At 35.6% G+C, this 14,653-nt stretch overlaps 1 protein-coding gene across 1 annotated transcript in view; it reads left to right on the top strand.

The window, feature by feature from the left end:
- Positions 1–2,471: 2,471 nt before the first annotated feature.
- Positions 2,472–14,653, top strand: part of LOC128547695 (leukotriene A-4 hydrolase-like) — a 40,656-nt gene continuing 28,474 nt past the window's right edge. The window contains exons 1-6 of the mRNA XM_053520781.1: positions 2,472–2,576; positions 9,730–9,910; positions 10,393–10,532; positions 10,867–10,978; positions 12,272–12,340; positions 12,614–12,768. Coding sequence (XP_053376756.1) covers positions 9,740–9,910; positions 10,393–10,532; positions 10,867–10,978; positions 12,272–12,340; positions 12,614–12,768 — 647 coding nt within the window. The 5' untranslated portion in view covers positions 2,472–2,576; positions 9,730–9,739. The remainder of the gene's footprint in view (positions 2,577–9,729; positions 9,911–10,392; positions 10,533–10,866; positions 10,979–12,271; positions 12,341–12,613; positions 12,769–14,653) is intronic.

Here is a 14,653-nt window from a genome sequence, read left to right on the forward strand (position 1 = left end):
TTAAATTTAGAGAAAGCACTTGATTTTTCATTTTTCTATTTTTCTTTCCAAGAGGTTCAATCATTTAGCTACTTTCTCCTATAAACATTTGTATTTAAAACTTATTTTGTAAATTTGATTTTTTTTAATGTATTTACGTAAAGAAAGAATCCTGTATTTGCACAGTCTCACACCTTGATATTAATTATCATATCAGTTAGCCTCAATTAATTACCCTGTTAGCACCAAATATCAATTAGCCACAATTAATTATTCAATAATTGCTAAAGCCAATAAATCATCTGATAAGTAAATGTGAACAGTAAGTATATAAGTATATACAATTTACATCCCTATTACTGTATTAATTGTATATGTATACATATATATTTATATTAATTGTATTAAAGTCTTATTCTTGCATATACATTAATTTTAAACAACAACCGTAACTGCAAGACCATTGTAAGACAGATTTATAAGATACTCTCAATTGCAAAGTCCATCTATTTTAAAGCTGAATTATAATGAAATCAATAATCATATTTCGAAGTCTGACTTAATGAGTTAAAATTAAAGATTTTTATGACGCTGGTGCTGAAAGACAGAATGCTTATATTGTCTGAATATAAGTGATGCCACTTCCTAGCCTGACTATCTGAAGAATAATCGGAGATATTCTACTTAACTAGGCATGGGCAGCAGAATCTGCATTACACCTTGTTTTAAAGTTTTGCATGCGAGCTCATATTTCAGTAACAATTGCTTTTATTGGATTGAGAATTTACACACCAAACCCCAGGCACTCTTGGATTATGGCCCTTGAACAACTCGAAAAAATGCGAATTTAGCCTTGTCTGCTCTCTTAAGTCGAACCAAAGAGCTATAAAAATAAATGTATTTTATACTTCTTTGGTTGAACAGTTTCATCTGATCTTCACCAAACTTGCCGACAATGTTTGTGCGCATAATATTTCGGCCAAGTTCAATAACCACCCAAATCGCCCCAGGCAATGTTGAATTATGGCCCTTGAATTAGGTCAAGTTCGATGACGGGCATATTTTGTGACAGTCTGACACTTTTGTTATTATTTCCTATTATATCATATTAATTGGATTTTTTTTAATTTAACTGAAACTGTTTAATTGACTTTAAATATATCTGCCCGGGATAAAAAGACAGTAACAATTTTTTTTTGCTAGGTTATGTCTAGAGCAAATAATTTGATTGATATGAAATAGATCCATCCAATCTATTTTAATGACATATGAAAGTTAATGGCAATCTATAAAAACTTATTTTGTTTAATATTGCTATTTATTTTTAATTTTCATTTTCTTTAACTCTAGAAAACTTGGATTATGATGCGTATATAATTATACATGTATATATGAAACTGATTAAAAAAATCATGTTTTACTCAGCATTATTTAGTCAGGAAGAACACACTAGGTGGTAAATAAGATAATGAGCCTCTGAAAAATGCCCAACAGGGGGTATCTCTTATATAATTACACTAGTCTGCAATGAGAGTCTGCAGAAATAGTCTGCAGTTTAGGAAATTAACATTATTTGCCCTATATAATCTTATCTGCATGCAGACTGCAGTCTGCAAAAAAGTCTGCAGTTTAGGGAAAAAATTGCAGACTGCAATCTGCTAAAATGTCTGCAAAATAGGGAGACCCCATCAATAGCGAAGGGAAAATTTTTAACATTTGAAAGATGTTGTAGTGATAGTAGGTTTACAGGCCATTTCTAACAGCCCTGCTGTTGGGTTAACCAAAGTTTAGCGATGTGGTTAGAGTGTCCACCTACAGATCACGAGGTCCGGGGTTTGAGCCCCAGTAGGGACCTTGGTATTTTCTCTCCTAGGGTTTACTTAAATGGTGTCGGAAGTGTTTGACAGACTCATGCGGTGGGCAATAATTGGAGTATCATTTTGGAGAGCTGGCATGCTCTGAAAAGTAATGGTGGAGACATGTAGTGATAGTAAGGTTATAGGCCACTTTTAACAGCCTTGCTGTTGGGTTTACCCTTTAGCGTGTCTGCCTATGGATTACAAGGTCCATGCAGGCGACAGATTACAGTAGGTATCTTGGTATTTTTCTCTCCTAGGGTTTACTTAAATGTTTTATAACCGGGACCAGCTCTCAGTATATATTAAAAGCCTGAAATATATTGACTGACGTTTAATCGGCTGCGCATGTACAGTCTACTCGCGAGTATACTCTTCTACTAGTTCTAGAAACTAGAGTGAGGCAATTACTGAAGAGGTGATGATGATCGAGCATCACTGAAATATTCATACGAATAAGATATGAATCTGATAATTTTCTCTTACATTATATGTGATTCAGCGAACTAGAGAAATAAAATAAAAAATATCTATCTACAGAATATACTGACACTGTCATTATTTCATGATTTACTTGTACTCACCAATACAGTCAGTTTCTGAAAACTTGACATCCGCTTATCACGTGATGTAAACTATCTTTTAACAGGAAGTGACAGGTGCCCGCTGTTGGTTCCTAGCTCAGAAGTTGTATTTTCAGTTTCGCGCTTTCGGTTTCAGTCGGTTGTTGCTACTAAAAAGGTTTTGTATGACACGCACTTCTAGGCAATCATTTCTAGTAATTTTAGGCTATCAAAATCTCTTTGTAATTGTAGATTTATCACAAATACAAAACATGTGCAGAAATTAAATACATGTAGCCAAAGTTTTAAAATGGGGGGAAAGATAATAAATAAAACAAAATGAATAAAAGTCTTCTGAGAAATTATATGATTATACTTCCTTGTGATTTTTAAATTCCAAGAAAGAATACTTTACTTAGTTCCTACAGATCTTGAATTTGTGTTTTAATACTCGAGTAGCCAGTTTTTGTGAGGGTAAGGAAACAGCGCGCAATTTCATAATAATTTAAAAACTCTAAACTATTTTACATTGAAATACAGTGAACTTGCCTATTCCGAACCAGTCTGTAAATTGACTCATTTCCAAGTTTTTAAGCAGCTGTCGCGCATACGTCAAGAAAAACCGTAAGCTATGTTTTGGTTTTATATCTTATACATTAAACTAATAATTAATTGCTGGTAAATATTCAAGTTATTCTTACATAATACATATTTGCAACATTGTCCAAATGCTATATTTTTTCTTATGTGGAAATTTGACGAATGTAAACAAAAATGTCAGATTCAAAGAGCGCTTGCGTTCTAGTTTTTTAATAAAATGAAACGGAAGGGAGATTAAAAAGAAGGAAATTTTATGCTCTTTCTAGTCATATATCCCACATTTAAAACAATTTGACCATTGAGATGCCTAAAGAGGAAATATAGATGGCATACATTGTGCCTATTCCGAATCACACATCTGTTCTGCTGTACGTTGTTTAAAGATTGCAGAAAAAATATTGATTCAATGTGTCCAAAATATTAATTTATGTTATTGTTTTTACCCATGGCCAGATGTTAAAGAAAAAGGCGGATGTATTATTATACAATGTGACTATTTAAATCACATATTGGACAAGACCGCCCACATGACTGTTTTAAAACAGAATATTTCAATAATGCCAAAGAAGGATGTCATGCCTATCGTTTTAGTCATTTAATTGGCCTTAAATGCGATTATTTCTATTCCTGACATAAAATAATTTCAGTTTTCGATTCAAGATGGTCGTTTTATGTTGTTCTGGATAGTAGTAAGAAAACCATTTCAGGTCATTTGTGGTGATTCGAAATAGGCGAGTATGACCCGGATTACGCACAGTACCAGTCTGATCAATTACAGAAATCTGTTACGAACAATGTTTTGTTTCGAATTTCTTTTCACATTATTTTAATCATGATATATTTGTCCAGCATTTAAGATGAAATTTATATTTAAAATATAAACTTGACGAAGTAAAGCGATAAAAAAATTAAAAACTGGTTCGGAAAGGGCAAGTTCGCTGTATTTTAGTGAAATACTTAATTCAGGCACGTGTCCAGGTGGGGGGCCAGGGGGCCCGGGCCCCCCCAGCTGACTGCCTAGTTACGATTTTTATTACTATGGGCCCCTCAATTAACAAATTTATACACCAGCGCAACTGGCTTGATTTGACAGCAATACACAGGCTAAAGAGCCATAAAACCGTGTCCGGTAGTGGAAATTAGCCCCAGGCATGTCACAGGTAAAAGTTTATCTGTGCATGCTTCATTGATTGCTTGATCGGTACATGTACTTGATTGGGTAGTGGAGAAACTATTATGTTTTTTACTCTTTGGAAGTGTTATAAAATGATCAGAACATTGTTGGTTTTGTTAAGTAAATCTTAAAATGAATCTGAAAATTGAAACATTATGATGGTTGAATTTTGTTTCAACATTAAGGCACATTCCCCAAATTTATTAAATTGATAGATATTTATCCTATCTTTTTATTTTACAACAATTATGAATTTGAAACTACTGTATCAATTTTACTCTTTTGGGTCCAATAACCTAACTTAAAAACTCTCATAGTTTTAAAAGTAGTTTCTCAGTAAATCTCACAAAACGCATCTAAAACTCGTTACTTATGAGGGGTTTTATACATAAAAATATCATTTAATATGTGCTGTGATGTGTTTGTACAATCAAAGAAGTATAAAATACACATCTATTTATTTTTATAGATCTTTGGTACAGTTAAGAGTTCATTGTCATTTGAAATCTATGATGTAAATAGTAATTGTCATTATACTTCGTTTGTTTGTTGGAAATCTAAAAACATTTGGCCATTTTGCAAATAGGATACCCTTAATAATTTTGTTTGTTTGTTTTGGGTTTAACGCCGTTTTTCAACAGTATTTCAGTCATGTAACGGCGGGCAGTTAACCTAACCAGTATTCCTGGATTCTGTACCAGTACAAACCTGTTCTCCGCAAGTAACTGCCAACTTCCCCACATGAATCAGAGGTGGAGGACTAATGCCTTAATAATTAGACTAGCCACTAGTTTCTATGATTGTTTTTTCTTTTTTATGTTCATAGAGACAAAAGCCAGTCTATTCTAGAGATTTTCTAAGAGGACTGATGTTAAAATTGTAATATTGGACATAGTATGTAGACTTTTCCTTAAATATATGATACATTCATGCATCCTTAAAGGTGTTTCAGGTAGCAGGAAAATGCATCTATTCATGTGCCATATTAAAAAATTTTCGCAATCGGGAGGGGATACCCCTCCCGAACCCACCCCAGGTTGGGCCCCCCCAGCAAACAAATCCTGCACACGGGCCTGTAATTACCTTGTTTTATCCCAACAATGTCAAAAAGTATTTCATGTTGCTAACTGATTTTAAACATCAAATGGAAATAAAAGGACATAGTCCTGGCATCTTCTGCTGAGCTTAATCATCAAGGAATGAAAATACTGTAGGCCTACCAGTATGCAGAATGATCGATATATGATAATTTTCACCCAATTTGAAAATTTTAATAAAATATGTAAGAAAATCCCATAAGTTACACAAATTCATTCCATATAGGGAGTGTTGCCATGATTAATATGCTGTTTATCTTAATTTATAAATCAAACGAAAAGGATATAATATAATATTAAGATCTCACACTGGCCATAGCTTTATCAGATCAAGTGGTTCCAACGTTGTTTGAGCGGTGAATTTTACGCTGATCAGATGGAGAAATATGGCCGATACTACAAATTTCCGGTATTGTAAGTATGATTTTAAGGATTTTCTACCTGTTTAATAACTAATCAAATGAAAACGATGGGTGCATCTGGAGCGCAAATGTGTCTATGTTTTAGCACATATGTCCACTTAGCTGAGATGTGTGCCGTTTATTCAAACACTTCTGTACAGTCCGGCGGGGGAAGGAGATTTTTGACAGTTTTTGACAATATCGTATCAAATACAGTGTTAATCGGGAATAAGTAACTGATAAAACACTTTTTATGTAAAGGGCTACCTCTTAAAACAGAGTATATGTATTTTCATAGACTTATTCAGCGTTATTTCTGAAAAATTGGCTGAAAACTTAATGCAACGCCGTTTCAAGTGGGTTGCTATGCAATGCAATCAAGTGGATACCATTCTGTGTCTTACTTGCGAAGTATTATCCGTCTTAAAAACAGTCATTCAAGCCTAACAATGAATAAATTTAGTGAGTTTTATAGCATTTTAATATCCTGCCATTTCTGATATATTGTACATCGAACAATATCGTTAAGTAAATAATAGTAATAGTTCGTAAAAACAAGAACCAGTTCACGGATATCTATCTTCTCCGCGAATGGTACTGAACTGCATACCAAAATCGGGTTGACTCTTTAAATCAGTATAGTTAAAGTTGGTTACTTTTTAGTCCCTTAAAACCAATACATTGAGATTTCGTTACTAATTTGTTGTGCATTTAAGCTGTTCATTCAAAATAAATAAACTTTGGTCCTTGATATAAGTATTGATTAGTTGTTTGTACATATTTCATTCATATTGCTGTGGTAGCGTTCATTTATTTTCAGAGAAATAAATCACAGAGAACGTTAAAATTGGCCTGGGAAAAGACAAGATTTTATTAATTTTGTCCTCTATAAAACAGAAACGACGTAATAAATATCTATGGTCGCCCTTCAAAAATGAAAATACAAATGAAATACAGACACCAATGAAAGAAAATAATAGAGATGTACCACAGTTGTACTATTTAACTTTCTCTAACCAAAGAAAAAAAGCCAATGGGTACTAAGTCGATTTGATAAGAGTTAGAAATATTGCAAAATAATGTGTCTTTTGCTTCAGAAAGTTTTCTCAGGACAGCCTTGTCGCTTGCAATGTCTTAAAAATCTGTCTCTTCCTCTGTTAATTCTTCAAACATTTCATCACAGAAAACTCGTTCTTTTAATACCTTATTGTGAACAGGTTTTTTCTTGATATTTTGGAGTTAGCAGTCATTTTGTGTGTGTGTGTGTGTGTGTGTGTGTGTGTTGTTTTCTTTATTCACTTTGACTGAAGACATGGAGAAAATGCTCTTAATCGTTTGCTTGATGACACGTCTCTATCAGTATTGTTGGTCCGTTTATTTTCTTTCATAGGCAGGCCCGGATCCAGGGCCCGGCTGAGGGGCCCGTGCCTCCCTCCCACCCCCCAGTTGGCTGAGAAGTGACTTATACTCATCAAAGATGCACCTCAAAATTTAGACCCAGAAATGCACCAGAGGCCACCATTTCATACCTGTATTTCAAAATTTTCCAGGGAGAGAACCCCCTGACCCCCCCCCCCCCCCCCCCCCCGATCAAGAGGGGAATATTGTCCCCTCCAATATCTCCAAATTTAGACCTAAAATGCACCAGAGGCCGCCATTTTATGCCTATATTTAAAAAATTTCCAGGGGAGTTAACCGTATCCGCCCCTGACCCCCTTAATCCCTACCTAACATGGGCAAAGGCGCCCCCTCTAAAACAATGCGCCTTGGCGTTGATGTCTTTGTTCAAGACTGGTGAACAAAGACTGGTGCCCCACCCCAGTCAAAAATTTCTGGATCCGGCCCTGCATTGGTGTCTGTATTTCATTTGTATTTTCATTTTTGAATGACGACCATAGAGGTTTATTACGTCGTTTCTGTTTTATGGAGGACAAATAAAATCATGTCTTTTCCCTGGCCAGTTTTAATGTTCTCTGTGATTTATCTCTCTGAAAATAAATGAACGCTACACCAACAATATGAATGAAAATATATACAAACAACTGAATAATACTTTTATCATGGATCAACATTTTTAGCTCATCTGATTTTTTGAAAAAAAATGATGAGTTATTGTCATCACTTGAGCGGTTGTCGGCGTCGGCGTCGGCGTCGGCGTTGCCTGGTTAAGTTTTATGTTTAGGTCAGCTTTTCTCCTAAACTATCAAAGCTATTGCTTTGAAACTTGGAATACTTGTTCACCATCATAAGCTGACCCTGTATAGCAAGAAACATAACTCCATCTTGCTTTTTGCAAGATTTATGGCCCCTTTTGTACCTAGAAAATATCAGATTTCTTGGTTAAGTTTTATGTTTAGGTCAACTTTTCTCCTAAACTATCAAAGCTATTGCTTTGAAACTTGGAATACTTGTTTACCATCATAAGCAGACCCTGTACATCAAGAAACATAACTCCATCTTGCTTTTTGCAAGAATTATTGCCCCTTTTGGACTTAGAAAATCAGTTTTCTTGGTTAAGTTTTATGTTTAGGTCAGCTTTTATCCTAAACTATCAAAGCTTTTGCTTTAAAACTTGCAACACTTGTTCACCATCATAAGCTGACCCTGTACATCAAGAAACATAACTCCATCCTGCTTTTTGCACGATTTATGGCCCCTTTTGGACTTAGAAAATATCAGATTTCTTGGTTAAGTTTTATGTTTAGGTGAACTTTTTCTTTTAAACTATCAAAGCTATTGCTTTGAAACTTGCAACACTTGTTCACCATCATAAGCTGACCCTGTACAGCAAGCAACATAACTCCATCCTGCTTTTTGCAATAATTATTGCCCCTTTTGGACTTAGAAAATCATTTTCTTGGTTGAGTATTATGTTTAAGTATACTTTTCTCATAAACTATCAAAGCTATTGCTTTAAAACTTGCAACAGTTTTTCACCATCATAAGTGGACACTGTACATCAAGAAACATAACTCTATCCTGCTTTTTGCAAGAATGATGGCCCTTTTTAGACTTAGAAAATCATGGGTAGGACAATATTTCTATTATACAAAAAAAATCAGATGAGCGTCAGCACCCGCAAGGCGGTGCTCTTGTTTTATTTTGTATGACCAGCTTAAATGCACAGTAAATCAGTAATGAAATCGCAATGTATTGGTTTTAAGGGACTAAAAAGTTACCAACTATCTATACTGATTTAAAGAGTCAACCCGCTTTTGGTATGCAGTTCAGTACCATTCGTGGAGGAGAAAAATATTCGTGAAATGGTTCTTGTTTTTACGAACTATTACTATTGTTTACTTAATGATATTGTTCGATGTTCGTCCTTGCATTATGTTTTTGTGTTGATGTGTTTTGACAATGTCCACAAAAATATGTTAAATGTTAAGCTAACATAAAAATGTAAAAGTACAATATATTAGAAATGGCGGGATATTATAATGCTATAAAACTCACTAAATTTATTCATTGTTGGGCTTGAATGACTGTTTTTGAGATGGATAATACTTCGCAAGTAAGACACAGAACGGTAACCACTTGATCGCGTTGCATAGCGACCCACTCGAAACGGCGTTGCATTAGGTTTTCGGCCAATTTTTCAGAAGTAACCCTAAATAATTCTGTGAAAATACACATAATCTGTTTTAAGAGGTAGCCCTTTACATAAAATGTGTTTTATCAGTTACTTGTTCCCGATTAACACTATACTTGATGCGATATTGTCAAAAACTGTCAAAAATCTCCTACCCCCGCCGAACTGTACAGAAGTGTTTGAATAAACGGCACATATCTCAGCTAAACGGACACATGTGCTAAAACAAAGACACATTTGCGCTCTAGATGCACCCATCGTTTTCATTTGATTAGTTATTAAACAGGTAGAAATTCCTTTAAATCACGCTTACAATATTGGAAACTTGTAGTATCAGCCATATTTCTCCATCTGATCAGCGTAAAATTCACCGCTCAAACAACGTTGGAACCACTTGATCTGATAAAGCTATGGCCAGTGTGGATCTACATAATAAAAATATACATCTAAAGACAATTATATTTCAGATACCTCAGAATGGCAGACCCCACTGGCCTCAGTGATACAGATCCAACATCATTCTCAAATCCAGATAAAGTGGTTGTCACAGACATTGATCTAGATCTTGAGGTGGACTTCAAACGTCATGTTCTAACTGGTGTGGTTAATCTCTCTCTTAAAAAGCTTATTGATGGTGTAGATACAGTGGTGAGTGAGTGCTGTGGCATGCAGAGCTTTCTCTAACTTCCTTTAGTTAAGATTGCAAAGGAATTAAGCAAGCTATTAAACAATGCTGATCAGTGATAAGATGTACACTAAGTAAAATGTGACATTATTCTCTAAAATACAAATTAGAAAAAAGAGAGACAAAAATTAACTCTCAAACCATTTATGAGATGTATTAGTGAGAAAGGAAACAGTTTTTGACATGAAAAGCTGTATCAGTTGTTCATCTTATTTAAAGTAGTGATTTTATGAGCAAATATTTTATGTAGAGCAATTTAGATTAATATAGTGTAGCAGTATCAGTTTTGGGCTGCAATGATTTTCATTTTTGATTTTATTATTCTGTCTTTATATATATTGCAAAATTAGTATTAGGCCTACTAGGTCTATCTTGCTACTTATAGTAGATGCATTATATATAAACGTTAGAAAAAAGTTCATTTCAGTGTCAGTATACATATTAGATTTTAGATACGCGTGATGTGACAGTTCACAGTGTGATAGATAAACAGACAGGTCAACAGCTTGAATTTGTTTTGGGAGAGAAATTGCCAGCTTTTGGATCAAAACTGGAAGTAAGACTACCGACAACAGCTCAAAAAAGGTGGTATGATTTAGATAATTATTTAAACAGAACTATATGTACATATTAAAAAAGTCACTAATTGTACTGGCCAGCTTTGTTCTTTATACTGAAAGAAAGGCTTTGCAATACATAGTGTATAACAGTAATGAATTATAATGTAGGTGATTGTGTGGTTTTCAGTCAGGTCTGTGTGGCTGAGAGATTAAAATCACTTGAACATTTTATAATTTGAGTCTACTAAGGATAGAATATCTTGTATGGAAGCCATCCAGTAAGGTCTTTTTCCATGTGTAATTCTTTAGATTGTATATTTCAATTTTAAAATGAATTGAAAAGATTTGTTTGTTTCCAGTTGTGATATTACCATAAAGTATGAGACTTCACCAGAATGTAGTGCCCTGCAGTGGTTACGTCCAGAACAAACTGCTGGAAAAAGACAGCCATACCTGTTCAGTCAGTGTCAGGTAATGTGTGTCATGAACTATCTGGGGATTCTTTTAACTTCTATAAAATGAATTTGTTTTCTCAGATCTTTACAGGACTTTGCAAAGGTAAATTTGCCACTGTTTTTTTTTCTATTATTTCTTTTTATCAGTTTAGTTCTAACACTGACCTCAGCAGAAAGTATAATGTAATCTTTCTAGACAGGGACACCAGATCTGAAAAGAAGAAAACATAAACATAGTTGTTGTTCCTCTGCAAACATTACTTGTTCCCTGCATTTTTTTTTAAGTTAGACATAGAAATGGACCATGCCCATCTGTGTGGCTCTCACACTTAGTGTCCAGCCCATGTCTCTGCCACCCATCAATGAATCTTAAAATTAATTGGCAAAAATGTTTAAAACCCTGACCTGTAGTTTCTTGTCTCAGGTCAGTAACTTTGCTATGCATTGACGGGTGTTCAACTAGCATGGAACAGTGCCAAAACAAAACAGTTTCACTATGTCTTTGTTATTTCTTACTGAATTTGATTCAAACTTAAAGTAGTTCTTCCACATCCTCATCCTCATCATGTGACTCACAGTCCATAGAATGTTTCTCATTGCAGAGTTGGTGCAGCCGTTCGGCGCATGCGCGGAATTATTATCAAATGGAACGCACGGCAAAAATACTCATTTTTTTGCATGTCTGCATGCATTTAGTGTATAATGTGCATAATATATTGACTAAAGGTTAGGGTCAGAATCACCATGGTTACAAAATATATACATTTAAGGTATTTTTGTTCAAATTTAGTTAATCCGGTATATACCGGAGTCTGTAATATATCACGGGCGCACCAACTCTGTATTTAGTCACAGCCCAGTCCATAACTCTGGTGCAAATATTTCATGAATAATAATGCAAGGTCCATAACTCTTGCCCCAGTATGACTTGTTATGAGTTACGCTGCCTTTTTAATTCTAATTTCAGGTTCAAGTTGTGATGCGCTTTTGTTCTGTCTTAATTGTTACTAAATATATTTTATTCAAACTTTAAACAGTTCGTTCCACATTATTAGCAAATAACTTTGTATTGCCTGGTATTATCTGGCAGTACATTTTGCAATAAATGCCGCTTGGCTGAGGATGTCAGTAACCCAGTTTCTTAGAGGGAGAAAAATCAGCCTTTAGAAAGAGGCACTGTTTACATCTTTAAGAACTCAGATGTCTTCTATTTTTTAAAGGTAAATACAGGGAATGCAGTAACAGCTTCATAATGTTTAATGTGAATGTAATATTTACAGTACTGGTTTAACAAGAGATTTCATTTCAGGCTATACACTGCAGAAGTATGATTCCTTGTCAAGATACACCATATGTTAAATGTCCATACACAGCAAAGGTTTGTTAAAGCTGGAATAGTAATGTATTTCATTAGTATTTTGTTATAGAAAATAATGAGAGGAAGTCAAACTTCTGACAATGACATCATTTGAATAAATGTATATAAAATGTTGTTTGTCTCTATGTTCTTTTAATAGAATACGTAATTTGAAAAATCTTTTAGAATAATAAAAACAAGTGTGCCTTTGAGATTTGAGCAAATTATGTAAAGCAGTATTAGGTAAACTTACTTTGAACTTGATCTTATTTTGTCTTTGATTTTTTTAAACAGATTACAGCTCCCATTGAAATCAAGATTTTAATGAGCGCATTGCTGGAGAAGTCCGAGCCAAGTCCAGATACTGGGAAGACGGTGTACAGTTTCAGACAGAAAACACCAATGCCAAGCTATCTCATTGCCATTGTTGGTGGAGATATTGTCTCCAGGTAATTGCATTGCCACTGTTGCTTGAGATAGTAATCTCATTGCCATTGTTGGTGGAGATATTGTCTCCAGGTAATTGCATTGCCACTGTTGCTTGAGATAGTAATCTCATTGCCATTGTTGGTGGAGATATTGTCTCCAGGTAATTGCATTGCCACTGTTGCTTGAGATAGTAATCTCATTGCCATTGTTGGTGGAGATATTGTCTCCAGGTAATTGCATTGCCACTGTTGCTTGAGATAGTAATCTCATTGCCATTGTTGGTGGAGATATTGTCTCCAGGTAATTGCATTGCCACTGTTGCTTGAGATAGTAATCTCTTTGCCATTGTTGGTGGAGATATTGTCTCCAGGTAATTGCATTGCCACTGTTGCTTGAGATAGTAATCTCATTGCCATTGTTGGTGGAGATATTGTCTCCAGGTAATTGCATTGCCACTGTTGCTTGAGATAGTAATCTCTTTGCTATTGTTGGTGGAGATATTGTCTCCAGGTAATTGCATTGCCACTGTTGCTTGAGATAGTAATCTCATTGCCATTGTTGGTGGAGATACTGTCTCCAGGTAATTGCATTGCCACTGTTGCTTGAGATAGTAATCTCATTGCCATTGTTGGTGGAGATACTGTCTCCAGGTAATTGCATTGCCACTGTTGCTTGAGATAGTAATCTCATTGCCATTGTTGGTGGAGATATTGTCTCCAGGTAATTGCATTGCCACTGTTGCTTGAGATAGTAATCTCTTTGCTATTGTTGGTGGAGATATTGTCTCCAGGTAATTGCATTGCCACTGTTGCTTGAGATAGTAATCTCATTGCCATTGTTGGTGGAGATATTGTCTCCAGGTAATTGCATTGCCACTGTTGCTTGAGATAGTAATCTCTTTGCCATTGTTGGTGGAGATACTGTCTCCAGGTAATTGCATTGCCACTGTTGCTTGAGATAGTAATCTCTTTGCTATTGTTGGTGGAGATACTGTCTCCAGGTAATTGCATTGCCACTGTTGCTTGAGATAGTAACCCTTTGCTATTGTTGGTGGAGATACTGTCTCCAGGTAATTGCATTGCCACTGTTGCTTGAGATAGTAATCTCATTGCCATTGTTGGTGGAGATATTGTCTCCAGGTAATTGCATTGCCACTGTTGCTTGAGATAGTAATCTCTTTGCTATTGTTGGTGGAGATATTGTCTCCAGGTAATTGCATTGCCACTGTTGCTTGAGATAGTAATCTCTTTGCTATTGTTGGTGGAGATATTGTCTCCAGGTAATTGCATTGCCACTGTTGCTTGAGATAGTAATCCTTTGCTATTGTTGGTGGAGATACTGTCTCCAGGTAATTGCATTGCCACTGTTGCTTGAGATAGTAATCTCTTTCCTATTGTTGGTGGAGATATTGTCTCCAGGTAATTGCATTGCCACTGTTGCTTGAGATAGTAATCTCTTTGCTATTGTTGGTGGAGATACTGTCTCCAGGTAATTGCATTGCCACTGTTGCTTGAGATAGTAATCTCTTTGCTATTGTTAATCCCCCGCCGTGGCGAAGGGATTATAGGAATGGTCTGCGTCCGTCCGTCCTTCCGTCTTTCCGTCCTTCCGTCCTTCCGTCCGTCCGTCCTTCCGTCCGTAACAAAATCGTGTCCGGTCCATATCTCCTAAACCCCTTGAAGGATTTTCATGAAACTTGGGTCAAATGATCACCTCATCAAGACGATGTGCAGAACCCATGAGTCAGCCTTGTCAGTTCAAGGTCAAGGTCACAACTCAAGGTCAAAGGTTTGAGCCTGCCATTTTGTGTCCGCTCTATATCTCATAAACCCCTTGAAGGAATTTTATAAAACTTGGGTCAAATGATCACCTCATCAAGACGATGTGCAGAACCCATGAGTCAGC

The sequence above is a fragment of the Mercenaria mercenaria genome, chromosome 13 (assembly GCF_021730395.1).
Source record: "Mercenaria mercenaria strain notata chromosome 13, MADL_Memer_1, whole genome shotgun sequence".
Taxonomy (NCBI): Eukaryota; Metazoa; Mollusca; class Bivalvia; order Venerida; family Veneridae; genus Mercenaria; species Mercenaria mercenaria.